The sequence below is a fragment of the Opisthorchis viverrini genome, assembly GCF_000715545.1.
Source record: "Opisthorchis viverrini unplaced genomic scaffold opera_v5_85, whole genome shotgun sequence".
In the NCBI taxonomy this organism is placed as follows: Eukaryota; Metazoa; Platyhelminthes; class Trematoda; order Opisthorchiida; family Opisthorchiidae; genus Opisthorchis; species Opisthorchis viverrini.
This window is the reverse complement of record NW_008751740.1, coordinates 742,533-760,512: the sequence shown is the minus strand read 5'-3', so window position 1 is coordinate 760,512 and position 17,980 is coordinate 742,533. Positions and strand designations below refer to the sequence as shown.

Sequence of the window (17,980 nt, the reverse complement as noted above, 5' to 3'; positions counted from 1 at the left end):
GTTCAGCTACACCTGAACGATTTGATTTAATTTTAATTTTAACATGATCTTCTCAACGTGCTTGATAATACGTTGAAAAGCACATTTTTTCTGTTTGCAGCTACTGCAGAAATGTGGCTCCCCTGGATTATCTGTTTTCTAGGTAAGTGTCCTGTTTTCACAAACTTAACTGCTTGGTTTTGAATAATCTGTCAACAACTCTAATATTCATTTGAGAGCATCAAGTATACAGCTGATTGATCTGTACATCCAAAGTAGACACCTCGAAAAATAATGAACCTTTGTCTTTTCGAGTAACTATGCATGCTACTCCCTCTTCAACGGTAACAATGGGTGCAAAGGTCCGATTTTAGCTCTTCTTGTTCTTTATTGCACGTGAACAAGATTTACCGACTTGGTTCAAAATAAACGCGCCTAATGGTCCTCTTCGTCAGAGGGCAAATGATTTCGAAACAAGTAGTACTTGGAAAGTGCAGTCAGCAGAAGTGATTGATAATGGGTTCTTTAACAACTAGGCTGGTTTCTCCTGGTTTCACCTAGCAATCAGCGTATCAGATCCTCGAAGGGGTTAGCGAAATACACTCATTAGCAAAATAATTTGGTTNGAGGATTTCCAGTGACTGATTAATTGTTTGCTTGTGACCAGTACTGCTTAGACTATATTATTAGACGTCCTTCTTTCCAAAAGTTCATTGATCATAGGTCGTAGCACAGGCTGGGGAAAATATGTCGGAGAGTCCATCAAACTTATGAGTAGTACGTTACGTCTGTACAACGCCAAATTATACTTGAAGTAGTGAAGAGAGTGCGTTTTCGCTCATGTGCCTCTCAGTCAATGTATGGTTTCGTACACGTTTCAGCATTCGCTCAGGGAGAAGGGAGTTTGGAGCTATCCGCCATTGTCAGTCTCATTCCAAAGCACTTCATGACGCCGTTCGAATTACCTCATAAGCTCTGGCCTAGTTTGTTTTATATTTATCGCGTGCCTCACTTTAAAAAGCGTAGTAACTCGGTTATTTGTTTGAGGCTGCTCATATCGCAACAGGATTTTCACCCCTGGTTGTTGACCAGAAGTCTCGGTGTTCTGCGCGCCATTTTTGTGTTCTCGAATTGCAAAAATCTTTGCGATCCGTAACGGCCAATAAACGAGGTGTAGAAGAAGAACGAAGACTGTTTTGGTGCACTAGCTGAATAGCACAAAATTACCAGAAGTTGGCCTTAACTTTAGTAGATTTATAGAGGCTTCTGTTAGACACTGCTGAAAGATTTTCCAAAGGCCAGTACACCTTACATGCCAGGCCTTTGGTACATGAAGAATGACTAATATATACGCAACTTTTTCTTCAGTATGATCATTGACAGCAGGGGACATTCGTAGCACAGTGCAACAACCATATGTTCCTTTCACTGAACCCCTCGACAGCCCTCGAGTGTGCCAAACGGATCAACCTAATGGGGTAAAAAGGTGTCAACCTGATGCAAACTTTGTCACAGTATTCTTGTTACTCTTTGTGGAGTACGGTCCTCAGACAATTCTCCCTCAAACCGGTAGAAGGCATCCTAAAGATCCCCCTCATGTAAGCTTCCATAGGGGTTCTCCAATGTACATCGCATTTCAACTTCTATCGGGAACAGTTCATTTTTACCTTACATGTGATGCACTGTGTCTAGTCCCCAAACGACATCACCGGATTCATATGGCTTCGAATACTAATTCGCAAATTATTCTTGCATAAACTGCCACACCTCGCCTTAGTTATTACTTGAAACCTAAGTAAGGTGGGGTTAACCAGGCAAAATACCACACTCTCAATCCCACCGATACTTCACTGGAGGGTCGGTCGAGACCTTGGCGTAGTAAAGCAGTTAACATCAGTCTTTGTAGATCTGGAATTTGGGAATTTATGTTCTTTTTAGAAGTTCGGTGTGTCGCAGCGTCCATGCAAATTGGAAACCATCAATGACCGGCGACAGTGCAATTTCCGCACTCCAACATGGGCGAGATGGACCAAGTGGTTAGAACGCGAATTCACCAACCGGAAGGTCCGTGGTTCAAACCGACCTCTGTCTCTCGACTTCCCCTGTCTAGGCTTGGGCAACCTGGCAGTATCCCAGCCCTCGGGCAACCTTCGGGTGGCATGGCAGTTAGGCACCGAAAGGGTTCAGCCACACCTGAACGATTTGATTTAATTTTAATTTTAACATGATCTTCTCAACGTGCAATACGTTACGTTGAAAAGCACATTTTTTTTTCTGTTTGCAGCTACTGCTGGAACAGAAATGTGGCTCCCCTGGATTGTCTGTTTTCTAGGTAAGTGTCCCGTTTTCACAAACTTAATTGCTTGAATTTGAGTAATCTGTTAACAACTCTAAGAATGATTTGGAAACATCAAGTGTACAGCTGATTGATCTCTACATTCAAAGTAGACACCGTCGAAGAATCATGAACCTTTGTCTTTTCGGGTAACTATGCATGCTGCTCCCTCTTCAACGGTAACAGTGGGCGCAAAGTTCCAATTTATGCTTTGGTTTTTCTTTATCAAACGCAAACAGAATTTACCGCCTTAGTTCAAAATAAACGCGCTTAATGGCCTTCATTTCGAAACAAGTAGTGCTTGGAAAGTCCAATCAGTAGAAGTTATTGATGAATGGTTTTTTTTACAACCAGACTGGTTTCTCCGAAAAGTGTGCTTCACATCACCTAGCAATCGGCATATCGGATCCTCGAACTACAGAAGGGGTTAGCGAAACATACTCATTTGCAAACTAATTTGGTTTTTCAGCTGGGTTCCAGGTGAGTCTCCCGAAAAACCAAATTAGTTTCCCAATGAGTGTATATTCACTAATTTCGTGCAATTTGGTTTCAAGTAGAACATAAGGTTGACAGAAACTCGGAGACTGCGCCTACCTGATGAGCCCCAAGAAGGACGAAACCGGTCGTGGGCTGTCGATGAATTTTCAGCAACCTTATGAGTAGTGCATTAGAAATATACAGAAGGGTTTGTTGTGCACGCCAAAAGGTGAACACATCAAGCAGCTGCGCGATCTCAAGAGCTTCCGCTTTTGGATGAAGCTGTTGGCGTTCCTAGAGTTCGATAAAATATTCGCACTGCGTCTGCTGTAACGGCATCTAAATGAACCGACTGGAAAATACTAAAAGTTTCGGGGTGACGTTCGCTGCTAGTAAAATATAAGTGCTTTTGTGCGTGAATCGCCCATAAAGAATTTCAAAGACTCACACAGGCCTTCTACCGAGAAGTGATCGCTCGGGCAGCCAGGAGACACCACACTGGGTGCCAGGAACTGCATGATTAAGCGATCAGTAAAGTCAAAATCTGTCTAAATACCCCTTACCAACACCGTTTGCCGTGTTATGCAAAGAACTTGATTTGGCAGAAGACGTCCCAAAGAACAACACTTTTTCGTTGTAGTGTAACTATGAATAATACTGATAGCGCATGCGAGTAGTATGTTTTCTCGTAAATTCGCTTCGCGTGTTTTGAAAAGTGAGATCTATTGCGGAATTTGTGGAGTCGCATTCGCTTGCATTTGAGCAACAGGCAGTGAATATCCAGAACAGTTCAGGAAAACGCGTTCAAGGAGAAGATGGATATTCAGTTTTTGTAAACAAGCTGCATATGAAAGTTTTGCTTCGCTGTCCAATAGTCTGTAACTGTTCAGTTGGTGCTTTCTAATAAGTAACTCTGTAGCAGAGGCCTTGTTCCCTTCAGTATTAGCCTCTGATTGCACAACATACGACTATGACGGGGAATCAAACAAAGTTAAGTGCCTTGATTGACCTTCATTTTCATTCCAACAAATAATAGGTGCGTTTCGTTCTTTCGACGGCAAAAAAGCCAACCTCTGTTGCCAGTGTTAGCCCACCTCCTCTAAATGATGGTTCATGTGCTCACAGATCACGACATATACAGCAGTGGCGCTGTCTCGATCGGGGTCGCTCCACTTAATGTCTTCAGTTTCACTGCACAATGTATAAGTGAAAACACAGGCCATTACTTTCTCGTGTTGTGTTATCGGTGTAGATACTGATCAGACCTCGAGTTTGAAAATATTCGGAAACGGCACAAGGGCACGCCCACACACACACACACACAAAAAGCATGTGAATCGAAGCGCTTCGGCAGCAAACACAAAGGCAAGCTGAAGTGACCTTCCAAAAATCAATACTTAGCAAATACTGGACGAGAATCATTTAGAAATGACGTGGCTCTAAGCCATAATCAAATGGATTTCATTTTTTCGCTTCTAACCTATCTGTTCCAATGCATGGTCACCCAGACCGATAAACGGGAAATTCGAAGCACGCTTGGTGCGACTGTTGAAGGAAATCGATGATTTCTCAGCTACCTGTCTCGACGAGACTGTTGACTTAGTCAGTTAGTCTGGTGATATTTTCTTTCGAAGTCAAATAATCCTGTAGTAATGAATTCTCCAAAAACTTAGCGAATCTTTCGAAATATCATTTCATTCAGTTTAAGGTTCCTCAAAGTCTCTAATTTCCAGCCCTGCAATATATCGGTGTACATCAAGAAAAGAGATTGGTTTAGTGTTCCTCCGAATTGTGCCTGTCTCTTGAAGGTTGACCTTGAGAGAAAGAAACGTATACTAAACACGTGGGTTACCAAGCATAGCGTTGTACTAGGCAAGATAACTTGAATGTGAGGAGTTAACCACAGACAGCAGACACGGTCACTGATCTCGTTTAATTCTGACCAGAAAAAGGTTGATTTTAACTGGATGTTTATTGGACTTTCCTGGATGCCGCTTCAAACATCCATACAGGAGCATGCACCGTATACAATCGTTGTGGAAGATGAAACCTCCCGGCAGTTCCTCCTGACTTTGCCAGGAGCTTCATTCGCCTAGATATGAGGTAACTTGAGATAGCAAAGTTTTATACTTCCCGCCACGTACGTACCGGCTGAAATAATTACACCAGATGGTGAAGAAATCCATAGAACCTGGTCTGATATCGACGAAAATTGCAGAGACCCGTATGCTACGCATGTCAACATCAAATTTCGAATTAAAACCAATTTTACGTCAGCTACTTCTCGGTGATAAGTAGTTTCCAGCGCTTGTTTAGTATGTGACGTAAAGGGCTAATAAACTAATGTTTGTATCAGAATATTTTTCTCGCTCTAGGGACCACTAAAAGCGGTCACTTGTAGGGGTCTGAAAGTCATGCTCATACTTGGCGTTTTCCTAATGGATTCCAGTCTACTGCACATCGCAGAGAAGATCGCTTTGAGCTTTGTCAGTTCGTGGACTTTTCACTAGTCGATTAACCTCAAGACCGTATTGTTATTCGGGTTCATGCGCAATTCAGTATGTAAACGAGAGTGGTTGGTAAATTCCGTCAAACTTGGGTTCAAGTAGAGCATGAGCTTGGCGGAAGCTGGGGAACTTCACCTACCTGATGAACTTGAAGTGAAAGGGCGAAACTAGTTACAGACTGTCAGCGAGTTATGAGCAATCTTGTGCTTTGAGTAGCCGATAGATCCAGCTCTGGCACAGCATCATTGTTCTGCCACCTGATTGGGTACCGTCTTTTGGAATGACGTGGAGTTATTTGACTGTAAACAAAAAAATGAACCTGCAAACGCCAGTCGCTTTCAGATCCTCACTTGGCGTCGCTTCTTTCACATTGATATAAGGTGAATTACAGCTGGCCTTGGAAATGCCTTCTTTTCAAATCAGCAGAGTAGTATTCCAACAGTGGTGGAGTTTGAAAAGTTTCAAATTTATTGATTTAGGAATAGTTGCTATGATGACGCTTCCTTCCAGTACATCGATTCTGGTGTTTTTGGGACCTCTTTGAGGTAAAACTAGACAAATTTTAGCGAATTTCACTCATTTGCAAACTAATTTGGTTTTTCGGGAGACTCACCTGGAACCCAGCTGAATCTTTCGTTTATGATGTTTTCAGGCGACTGAGTGTGCTACACCAGGCAGCCTCATGTTTCAGTCGCTACGATATTCGAGATATTGCGATACATAAATATATTTGTAATGTACTACTCATAAGGTTGCTGAAAACTCGTCGACAGCCCATCACCGGTTTCGCCCTTCTTGGAGCTCATCAGGTGGGCGCAGTCCCCGGGTTTCTGTCAACCTTGTGTTCTACTTGAAACCAAATTGCACGCAATTAACGAATATATAGGAACTGCGCCTACCTGATGAGCTCCCAAAAAAGGCCGAAACCGGTCGTGGGCTGTCGACGGATTTTCAGCAACCTTATGAGTAGTCCATTACAAATATAGACAAGTTTTACTCATCTGTTTCCGATGTAACAAACGATATGAGCCAGCAAATACCATCCGAACAGCACTCGCTGTTTATGAATGCTTATGTGATCACATCCAACCAAGCACCGAAACTTTTCTTCGAACTGAAAGCAGTAACCGATAGCGACCAGATGTGAATGAATCGAAACCAATTCGGAACCCAAGATGACAATAAATTAGATCCATTTTCGCAAATTTGTTGATAATTGACTGGACTTTCCATTAAGTAAAGCTTGCAAGTACCCATTGAGAATTCCCAAAAGCAAACCAGTGCCGTTCCAAGTGTAAAATCACCCATTTGCCTCTGAGCTGAACTTGTTCGGTCCAGGTACATTATTCCGGATTCCATCACGTTTACTGTTAATTAATTTGGTCTGGTTAGAAGCGTCGTTACCTTCAACACGGCGACAGGTTTGCGGGATTAGAAGCGTCCGATATGTCGAAACAGCAATAAAACCTGTACACAACGTACACCAGCCCCAGTTGCTATCTCTTTCACTGATAAGTGGGGGGGGGCAGAGAGGGACGAATAGGCCCAGCTGTTGAATTCTTTCGATGAACTGAGAATTGAAACATGGTTGACGCAGTGGGACTGGAACACTTCTCAAGGTGTTGTTAATCTTTGGTCGTTCCACAATAAGAGGGAGTCTGACCAGGTTTTCTGGTCAGAACTTCCGTATTTCGTTCACAAATCATAGACTTATCGAGTGTATGCTGATCCTGTTAAGCGCAGAGCTGGACGTAAATCGCGTTGGAATGTACAGAGTCTTGTAAGATTCGAAGTGCATTGCTAAACCAGCAAAAATTATGTGGTTTGGGGTGAGATGGCCGAAGTGGTTAGAGCGCGAATTTACTGACTGGAAGGTCCGTGGTTCGAACCCGACCTCTGCCACTCGAATTCCCCTGTCCAGGCTTGGGCAACCTGACAGTATTACAGCCCTCGTGCAACCTTCGGGTGGCATGGCAGTTAGAAACCGAAAGGGTGCTACAGCTGAACGATAATGTGGTTTGCACATCTACTGAGGAATAATTTATTCTTCCGAAAAGCAGTACTGAGCCAACGGAAAATCCCTCGAAGACACTGCTGGACGCGGAGAGATTATCATGGACTAGGAGACAGAAACGTATCCAGGGTACTCTCGATTATTAGACAGCGCCAGTCAGAGGTGGCTTTCATATAAAGAAACACGTCCATTTTGAGGGCGCCTGAAAGAAGGACACTATCCAGACAGTTGTTTCGAATTAAACATATGCTCGATCCATTTTTGGTCGGAGCTGAACTTGTACTGATTACCCGGTTATATCACCCACTAATGGGTCGATCCGTGCAGCAGACCTCGGAAGCTGAGCTGAAGGGCTCGTTACGTGACTGTTATCCACCCGGCGGTCCTACGTCCCTTCTAAAAAATCGGAACACAGTGTTCTACCAATGATGTGTTCTCGTTCCAAATCGATTTATTTTGACAAGCGCACACTTCAGACCTTGTGGACATTGAACCTTGGTTTTTTGAAAGACAACCGACTGATGACAACCCACTTCAGCATCTGTCAGATTCATGGGGTTCTTCCGGTGTTTTTCGCACAAAAAAGGCCACATCAAGTGTTCCTGGAAATGTTTAGCTCATAAACCGAGTTTGCTAAATAAATGGCTGATTTAACCTGCTCGTAATTTGTTCCGCCCATGCTCGTTCTTCTGGTCAGTTAATGGAAACCGCTGAATCAAGCTAGTCGTTCTCTGTTGCGGAACAGTTTCCATCTTGGAAACCGTAAGTTGGTTTCGATGCGGGGCTAGTGATCATCTCAATAGCCTGGGTTCATTCAGTTTACCTAGAAAGTTTGGGCGGGTAATCAGACAGCACTCCTCTGTTTTCGTCCTGCATACTACTTCCATTTCGTCTGCTTGTTCAATTAGGAGTTCACGCTGTTTAAGAGTGAATGAATTACAAAATGTCGAGATGGTCCAGTGGTTAGAGCACGAATTTACTAAATGGAAGGCCGTGGTTCAAAACCGACCTCTACCTCTCGACTTCCACTGTTTAGGTTCGGGCAACCTGGCAGTATTCCAACCTTCATGCTTCCTTCGGGTGGCATAACAGTCAGGCACCGATGGAGTGCCACAGCTGGACAAATTTCAACACCTCTTTGAAGCAGTCCCGCGGATGGTGACATCTGTACGGTACGTTGATCGAATCGACCTGACACCGTCCGGTATACAGTCTATCGGAGCAGGTACCGCACCATTTCAGACAAACATACTGTCTGTTAGGATCCACTTCTAGGACTGAGTTCGAGTCTTACAAGATAGGCGACAATCACATTCATCTCAGAATTATCAGGACAAAATGTGACAATTCTGGGTTTGTCCTAAGCGGTCCGAGAAAACTGGTAAGGAGATAGAGTGACAGAAAGGGGCAGTTACAAAGTTTTGTCCAGGTCAAGGAAGAGGTTTCGTTTGAGATCCGCGATACACTCGGTTTTTGGACTGATTTGGAAGAGACCTGACAGGAGCAGCTCGCTCAATATTCTTACCCACATGACACCAGAGACATAGCACAGCTCAAAAGCGTCCAGGAATTATGACATAGGAAGTTGACATTGATGCCGCTGTGCCCGACTATGCTTTTGGAGACGCAATTATACAGTGGCAAAATTTTACACTTGGACGCTCTTTGGTTACTTAGAGGTAGAAAAATATTTTAAAAAATCGTTCAGATGTAGCAACCTTTCAGTGCCTAGCTGTCATGCCACACGAAGGAGACACAAGGGCTGGGATACTGTCAGGTTGCCAAAGCCTAGACAGGGGAAGTCGAGGGGCAGAGGTCGGGTTCGAACCACGGACCTTCCGGTCAGTAAATTCGCGCTGTAGCTACTTGGTCCATCTTGCCTCTTGGATTTGCAGATTCACGGCCACTCCCAAAATTATGGAAGTACTGGCCATCTTCAGGAAACAACTTAAATCTTTCACACTCCTGTTAGAGGAATGCATGCAGGAATTCCTCAACCCCGCCACACGTGACCCCATAAATTCTCTTAGCAACTTAGACTCACCTGTTTGTTAGACCCCTCCCTTAAGGCTTCACTGTGTCGACTGCACTTGAAAAGTTACGTTCTGAGTAGCATAACACGCAGGTTCATTCAAGTATGCAAGCTCCTCCAGCAAGCTGTTGTTTAGAAGCCAAGTCAAGACGAGATTTGCGAAGGAGGTGAATCCATTTTTTATGCCCACTAGACTTTGTGAGGGTGTAAAACTGCGTGTAAATTTTATTTTACGACTGATATGCTTAAAGAATTGAATCTGTTGGTAGTTGATCAGATGGAGGTTGATCAGTTCAATGAGTTTCGGGATTGAATTGCGAAGTAGACCACCTGACTGCTCACTGATGATGTCTCCTCGAGAGGTAACGAAACGTTTGCAAGTCGATCACGACACTCGGCAAACAAGTAAATGCAGCCGAGCTACCAGTGTATGGAGAAAAGCCCTTCGCCGTTGCAAAGCAGCACCCAAGGTTCCACCTTCCATTAGACGCGACACGGAGCCATGAGGAAACCACATACTACTCGCACGCTTCATCAGTAGTGCCTACCAGTACTATAACATATCGCCAGAATTTGTCAGCTAAGTAAAATAATTCAACGCACTAGCCTACAGTCAACCAGTCGATAAACAACCAAGCATGAGNNATTTCAAGCATGAGCATCGATGATCCAGATACAACTCTTTCCCTTTCCTAATTCTCCATTTCCAGCTTCAGTGTGCGTCGGATACAAAAGTGCCAGTCTGGAAGAAACATCTTGCCCGCCACAAATATGCGAGGATCACAACGATCTTGAACAAAGTCGAGCCTATCCAAAACGCCATGTTTTATTCCCACGAGTTGGAAGACAGAGTAGGCAGAGCATTCAGTGGCCCCGTCCGGATACCACATACAGTGAATACGGTCTGTGAGGCGAACAAAACAGTGAATGTATCGTTTCTGAAATAAACTTTTTCCAGAGCGAAATCCCTTCCATTGTTGGGTGACTAAGAGCTGGATGGTAGCTAAACACCCTCCGCGTTCGTGTGAATTACCATCCAAATAGAGAAATCAGAACAAAAGCAAGACAAATAGTTCTGATGATGAGAGGACCGTGGATCTGAAGAGTCAGTCATCACGTGATTTGTGGTGTGTTGGCTGCCCTGTTTCATTCACACAGTTCACCGCCGTTCCCACCAACGTAACATTCGATGCACCCCACGAGTGTAGGACCACTTGAATTGTAGTGCAGTATCCACAAGGTCTAACAACGCCTCTTCTAATGGCATATTTTCACCCTAGACCTAGCTGGAATGAACAACGTAGTAAGGATCGAAACGGTGTAGGATCAAAGGTTTGACAGAGAACAACAACCGGGTGGTCTAGAACGGACAGATACTATTCATCTTTTGATCACTTTACTAAGATGCATCAATTAGGGCGAACCGAAGAATGATTCTGGTTTTTCACTCTGAAGAACATCATTCCTCTGACGTTTGTGCTGCATTCTCAAGTAAGTTGATGATCCCAGTTTACCTGCGCGCTAACTAGTCAGTGGTTTCCGATGGAATTCTACCGGTCTGTGGAGATTTACTTTGCGGGAGAAATTGGGGAGTTAGGGACAGTTGACAGCCGGATTCCACGAATAAAGGTGTCTTAATTTAGAAATGCTTCAGGATGCAGGTGTTCTAGGACTAAGAGAGTGTTGTCTTGGTCATCCAATGAGCGACCGGTTGGGAAATTTGAAATTCAAATTTAGACGATTCTGAGGATCTACAGGCGTGCCCATCTTGTTGGGGATCATGAGTGATCGATATTCCATTGGGATGGCACGCGGTTCGACACATTTAGAGCTGAGCCAAGGCGAACTGGTGACGTCCAAACCACGTGGATTATTTCGTGCCAAGCTGCAACCAAAACGAAAATGGCAGTTGGTGCCGTCCTTGTCAAAAAACAACAACTAGAAGCAAGGAGCGAAATGTCTGGTGTAGCAGCAGTTGAGAGCCGCATCGAATCAGATAATGAGCGCGTGGAATTCGGAGAGCACTCCAGATGCCACAGAGTTCAAACAGGTGACCTTTTATTTAGACAGCACGCGAAGAGAACAAGGAATCCATAACTGAATGCACTCCATCACGATAGAGGTCAGTGAGAACAGAGGAATGAATGGGAGAGTCACTTGCTGTTCTGTGAAAAAGTTTAGTCCGAAATGCCCGGATTGCTCGCTGTGACAAGAGTGAGTTTTCAACAGTTGAAGCCAACTATTGGTTTGAGAAACGACGTTTGAGGGGAAACATAGATAACTCTACACCTTTCCAGTCATCCCAGACAGTTTCGATGAGGGTTCTATTCTCAGAAATACGAACGCTTTCATGCATACTACAAAAGTTACCGTTATATTGCATTTAATAAACAAATTGACTGGCTATCAACCTGAACTTGACCCCTACCAAGCTGGAGATAGCCCAGTGGTTAAGGCACGAACTTACTGACCGGACGATCCCTGGTTCGAACCACCCCGGCACTCGACTGCTCCTAGGCTTGGGAGACCTGGCAGTATCCCATGCCTCATGCTTCCTTCGGGTGGCACGAGAGCTACCCACCTGACAGATGGGAACATTGTGAGTAGTAGGGAGAGACCCTTATTTTCCCAAGGATATTGGTGTTGTGAATCAACCCCAAGTGATTAAGGTCGTATGGTTATTCGGGGGTGCCTGGTTTCCAGGCGGTTTACGAGCCGCCCAATCAAGAAAACCCATAGCCACCCATTAATTTAAGCTCAGTGTGGTTCAGAGCTTAAAACGCGAATTTGCCGACCAGAACGCCTGTAGTTCATGCCGACTGACCCTGTATCCACGTTCAGCAATTAGAGTAATTTGTAAGTAGTTTCGCTTCGTGGCTCTACAAGTCGGAGAAAAGTTGAAGAACTAGAGGAATCCAATATTTCGCTGGTGAAAGCTAAAAATTCATCACTACGGACTAATCGAAGTTAAAGGCGAGGATTCGGATCAAGTAAAAAATGTCGATAAAAAATTAAACCTCCACTAAGATTAATTAAACGAACAAACCGCCATTAAACATTAGATACTTATTTCATACGATCGAGAGGCATGGGCAGTCACTGCACAATATTTACGACATGGAGCTTCACCGTATCGACGACCACGGAACCGATCAAGATCACTCGCAGCCATCTAGAAATTAACATTAGAAAGACTGCAGGTGGCTGGAGCACCAACTTGGAGCTTCAGCGCTGAAAAACAATGCAGTTAATGCAAGCCTTTTGATCAGGGGTAATGTCCTCAGATGAACCAAACACCACAAAACAAAATGACCGACGGGTACAAAATGTGATATTTGACTGGTCGATAGGGATCTGAGAATTTAAAAAACAAAAATAACAGATCAAAAATTACTGGAAAAACTGTCACTCTTCACAGGAACGTGTTTGAAACAGCTAGAGATGGGAGGAAGAGCAACAGTTTTTCCCAAAGTTATCACAAAAGGGAAAGCAAGAGTGTGGATCACGGAAGTAGTTCGCGACGGACAAAGTTGAATAAGGTCTGAAAAGCGGTATGATCGGCCAAACTACCCTGAAGGATCCGAGCAAGCCGGCCAGCTTCAATCCACAAACCAGCCCGATGAAGTAAGGTCATACAATGGGCAGTGAATATGTGACCGCTGTCGTTGCAATTCTGTTGGGATAGGTACAATTCAATGGCTCGTAAGATATGACGAAAAAGTGGAGGACACACAGGGTGTGGTTCGTCTTTGATCCGCCGTACAAGATCGGGCCAGAGTTGACCGTGGAGACAGACAAAACAAACGCATACATCAACATCTAAAAGATTGGCCACAGAGGCATGAGCGCACAAAGTATGGAGTGTGTCCAACACTAGAACTTGGTCTCGTTGACAGAGGCAAATGTTGAAAATATTCGACTCCAGTGCCATAGACCACCGTATCGAATCCGATTGAGGTGGGATGCGACTTTGCTTCATGGCGTTGAGAGCTGCGACGGCAAGACCATGAGGTGGGAGACCATATTTGACCCATTGGTGTAGAAGAAGATAGGCACTTAGGTTGAAATTTGATTCTGCGAACAGTCCACTGCGGTGACAAAGTTCGAACCAACAGGCCCAAAGTTGAGAGTCCAAACGTTGCCGGTTTTTGCCGCGTTCCGTTGGCACGGGGGAATCTGATTTGAAAACAACCAAACAGAAGATAGTTTCAGGGAGAAAGTGAACGAGGTAGCTGGTGAGAAACCGAATGGGTGGTCTTAGTTCTATTCTGATGAGACGTGGGTTGTGGAATCGACTTCGGAAAGAACGTGATTTTCACAAGCTGTGACTAACACTGCGGCTGGACACAGGCCCCCTTACTCAGTAGTGACCAGTAGTAGATCACCAAGAGTTTCTATAAACCTGTGAAAAACCCACGCCTCAACTCCGGATCGTAATGCAGATCAACTATTTCGCCGATTACAGTGGCCAGTGGCCAAATGGTGAAGTCACAGAGCACCACATTTGCTTACATACGTGTGAAGTGTACCGGGGTTGATCACCAAAGGTATAAACTAATCTGTGATGATTGAGTCGGCAAACAAACAGTGCACTTCTACTGCTGAAAATCCAGTCTGCCAGAAATAGCAGCTGGTTAGGCCGGAAAACCGAAAAAGCCAGTGACAGAGAGAGCGATGGAGCGTGAAATCAAGTGACTGGGGTGAAAGGCGATAACTAAGATGAACAATAGTGTTTGTTGGTCTGATAAAGAGACGGTGAGTATGTCCAAATGAGAACCTAAAAATACATGGGAGTATTCTATCCATTTGCCTATCTATTCACCTGAGACTAGTATACACCTGTGGTCAACGGAATGCTCTGGTTACTGTGTCGACCATATGCCATCTCGATATCACGATAATTCGTTAGGGTGGGGGGCCGATTAAGACCAATGAACATCCTAAAATGAGAACACTCAAACGATGGCTAGTTCGGACCTTACATTACCGATTGTTGGTGTAGCGTAAGCAGGCAGGCCTTGATAATGGATTACAACGGGGATACTGCAATAAAGTTTCAGTGGAACACGCCCAGATAGGTGGCAGCACCTGGGCTCGTAGTCACTTGATAGAAGGAGCATAGGATGCCATGTCATACGAAGACAAATCCCGCGAATGCGTTCGACTGGACACCCGTTGAAACTAAGGCTAGATGCGGTTGACAACCAATATCTTTTCCTCCGCGAGTGGCCAAACACAAAATTAGAATGGGTCGGTGGTGAATTTGAGTTTTAGTTGTCATCCACTCCCAAAGTGGAGCTTTAAGCATCCTAAACCATGCTTACGCGGGAACCAGACCGAGATACTGCCCCTCTCGAACCAGGGTAACCAGGACCCCAAGCACTGAGGAACTAAGTTACTTTTTGGTTGCTTGTCAATGTTTTTCTCACACAAAAGGTAACAACTAAAGAAAGCATAATACTCGGGCATTTCGGCAAGGAATACTGAAACGGCTAGTTCTTTTAGACGAAAATTAAGCTATTTGCTTGACTATCAAGTTTGGGACAGGACATGAGTAAGAGAATTCATTCCCGGACATTGAAAATCACTTCTGTTCATTTGCATCCATGTTCAGTGGCCTCACTCATATGGATTCCTAGCGCGACTCACTAGTCGAGTAATGTTTGTTCGAGACGAGTGCTCCGCGGTTCTCAAGCTACACAACGTGAAGTCGAATATGGCTTCCTTAAAGTGACGCACCTGTGGTGGATCGACTGTATTTCGTCCTTAAAATCACTTAAGCTCCTACGGGTTCAACCATGCCAGGTAGGCCAGAGGGAGAGCAGCCCGACGAAGAACTGCGAGTCTCCGTCCTGCGAGTAATCGTATTATGGGGCGGTCTGAAGGTAAGGTCATACTTTCCTCTGGAATAGGAGCGTGAAGACAGTAAGGCGTTCCCCCAGACGACCCCCAGCATGTCCATATTTATGGGGCAGCGATGTTGCCTCCTCCTGAGGAAGGACGGATTAGAAAAGGTCAGCCCTCAAAACCGCAGGGCCCCCCTAGAAAACCCTAACCACTATCTCGCGGTTCCGACTCCTGAGTCAGAGACTAGCGGCAATCAGAACGAAGGTAATTTGTTCATTGGAAAGTAGCAAACGGTTCGAATCCATGACAATCACGCCAGAGGACTGAGGTGCGATTGGGAAATCTCCGAAAAGTGGTGAAACATACAAAGACATCATTTGCCATATGAAGTCACAAGCAATTTTATTCAGAACTTACCAAGACTGTCCCCGATCAACAGTAAGAACAACTCGATCACTGTCTGCATTTTATCGGATAAGTGGAGGAGAGTTGACCGCTGTCGGTCGGTATCCTCTGAGGTAAGGCTCAGTGCCTCAGAAAGCAAGCTTTCGGTGAACTCGTTTAGGCTAGCCGTGGTAGACGACAAATCGGATGGAATGGAAGCGATTGTATGCACCAGTGTTCGAAGCGTCGAGCACGGAAGGGTTGATTGTTCAGATAAAAACTCTAAAGATGCTTGAAATACACACAGTGGTGTGGGTGGCGGTTTATCCCACAATGAAGCCGAGCGAACAGATAATATCTGTGTCCACAGCGCAGAACCATGAAGCCTTCGGATGGCACAGTTGCACATCAACGCGCCAAGCAATTTGGTAAAAGTTGAATTAGGTTCCATTGTTCCATCGTTAAGCTCTGTAATCCGATTGACTGAAGTGTGGAGGTAGTGGAACAGTCGCTTCGGGCCCTGCTCGCGCTGGATACGATAGGTCTCCACCCCGTCTGTCATCATGCCTGACTCAGTTAGAATAAATTCAGACAAAGATTTATACGGGATGACCATTGAGGATGCCGCTTTGACAAGAAGACTTTGTTGTGTCTGAAGAGCAAAACGATAAGGGAAATGATTCAAGATTGGTAACACTAGTTATGCTCATAGACCAGTTCGGTCATGGGACACGCTAGTTACTACTCGATGTTCGGTTTCATGAAATTCAAAGTGGTCACGTTCACATCACGCGCACATTTGAACAGTCCTTCTGTCCTGGTGGAGTTAATTCTGGCGAAGAGGGTTCAAACCGTGGCACGGTCAGGAAAATGCACGCCTGATGAGCTTTGATAGGGCGAAACTCAAGCCCGTGCTTTTTTCAAACCGTGGCACGGTCAGGAAAATGCACGCCTGATGAGCTTTGATAGGGCGAAACTCAAGCCCAGTGCTTTTTTTTTAGTAAGGTTCACCAGAGTAATTGTATCAGGACCGGAAGACCCTTCAGATGATGTGAACTGCAATTCTACAAATTCTGCAACTAGCTAGTCCGAATTCAAAGTATGCCAACTAGTCACATAGGATCCGGGAATTTTGATGTTCTCCCGCAGAGTCAACAGGATCACGTCACAGTGTAGAAGATGGTCAATCGTCCACTGAACCTATCTCACTATTCTGATGAGATCACCTCGATTAGTCGGATTTCTCCTCATGATATAGTGCATAGTCTGTGGTGTGCGCTCCGTTATCCGACAGAGTACCACAATGGCAGTGGCGCATGCTGGACATGCCTGAGTTACTCTATTCGAAATGCAAATGTTCGCACCGTAGGGTCTGTTGATGTCCATTTGTTGGGGACCAACAGTACTGTACACTCAATATTTGTCAACAAACCAAATATGCACGCAGCACTCGGGGTAGAGCAGAGTCTTCGGGGGCTTCCCCAAATCAAAGGCAAACAAACGATCTCCTTATGAGGTTGGCTGTAAACAGGCCAATTGCGGAAACAAGCAGCTATGGTACTTTCGGGGCGCGGAGGGTTGTAGCCCAATCAGCGAGTTCTCTACACAAAGTTGCGAGCGTCTAACGAAGTTCGTGTCGAACTACAGCATATTTCAAACGGTGTTCCGACTGGAGCCAACGACGGAGCTCACAATCATGACAGAATTTCTAGATGCACTGAGCGGACTACGGCACTAACACACAAATGACCATCTCCTCATGCTGCGCAGCTACGACCACACTACCGCTCGAAAGACTAGTCACATTCGGCCGTATCTACAACTGGACCTGAAGTTGCGGCGACAGTTGAACGGAGACTTGCGAAATGAGCAAAGGAATACATTCTAATCAATTCTGAATATCCGAAGAAATGCGGTAAGTTCAAATCCCGCTTCGCCGACTGTCAAACTCCCATTGCATTCTGGTCACGTAGTTGACTCAGGAGGAGGGCAAACAAACCATCATTCGATTTGAAACATTAATGCTAAAGCGAATATACACTCATCTGCAAACTAATTTGGTTCTTTCGAGAGACTCACCTGGAACCCAGCTGAATCTCTCGTTTATGGTGTTCTCAGGCAACTGAATGTGCTGCACCAGGCCGCCTCATGTTTTAGTCGCTACGATATTTGAAATATCGCGATACATGTATATATTTGTAGTGTACTACTCATAAGGTTGCTGAAAATCCATCGACAGCTCACGACAGGTTTCGCCCTTCTTGGGGCTCATCAGGTAGGCGCAGTCCCCGGGTTTCCGTCAACCTTACGTTCTACTTGATGAGCCCCAAGAAGGGCGAAACCGGTTGTGGGCTGTCGGAGAGTTTTCAGCAAACTTGTGAGTAGTTTCCTTTGTGAAAACTAGA

General features: G+C 44.9%; 2 protein-coding genes across 2 annotated transcripts in view; one reads left to right on the top strand and one right to left on the bottom strand.

The window, feature by feature from the left end:
- Positions 1 to 12,658: 12,658 nt before the first annotated feature.
- Positions 12,659 to 17,980, bottom strand: part of T265_04834 (hypothetical protein) — a gene marked incomplete at both ends in the record, with an annotated part of 120,963 nt that continues 115,641 nt past the window's right edge. The window contains 2 exons of the mRNA XM_009169680.1: positions 12,659 to 13,520; positions 15,609 to 16,227. Of these exons, the coding sequence (XP_009167944.1) occupies positions 12,847 to 13,520; positions 15,609 to 16,227 (1,293 nt within the window). The remainder of the gene's footprint in view (positions 13,521 to 15,608; positions 16,228 to 17,980) is intronic.
- T265_04836 (hypothetical protein) overlaps positions 17,486 to 17,980 on the top strand; it is a gene marked incomplete at both ends in the record, with an annotated part of 5,409 nt that continues 4,914 nt past the window's right edge. The window contains one exon of the mRNA XM_009169682.1: positions 17,486 to 17,490. Coding sequence (XP_009167946.1) covers positions 17,486 to 17,490 — 5 coding nt within the window. The remainder of the gene's footprint in view (positions 17,491 to 17,980) is intronic.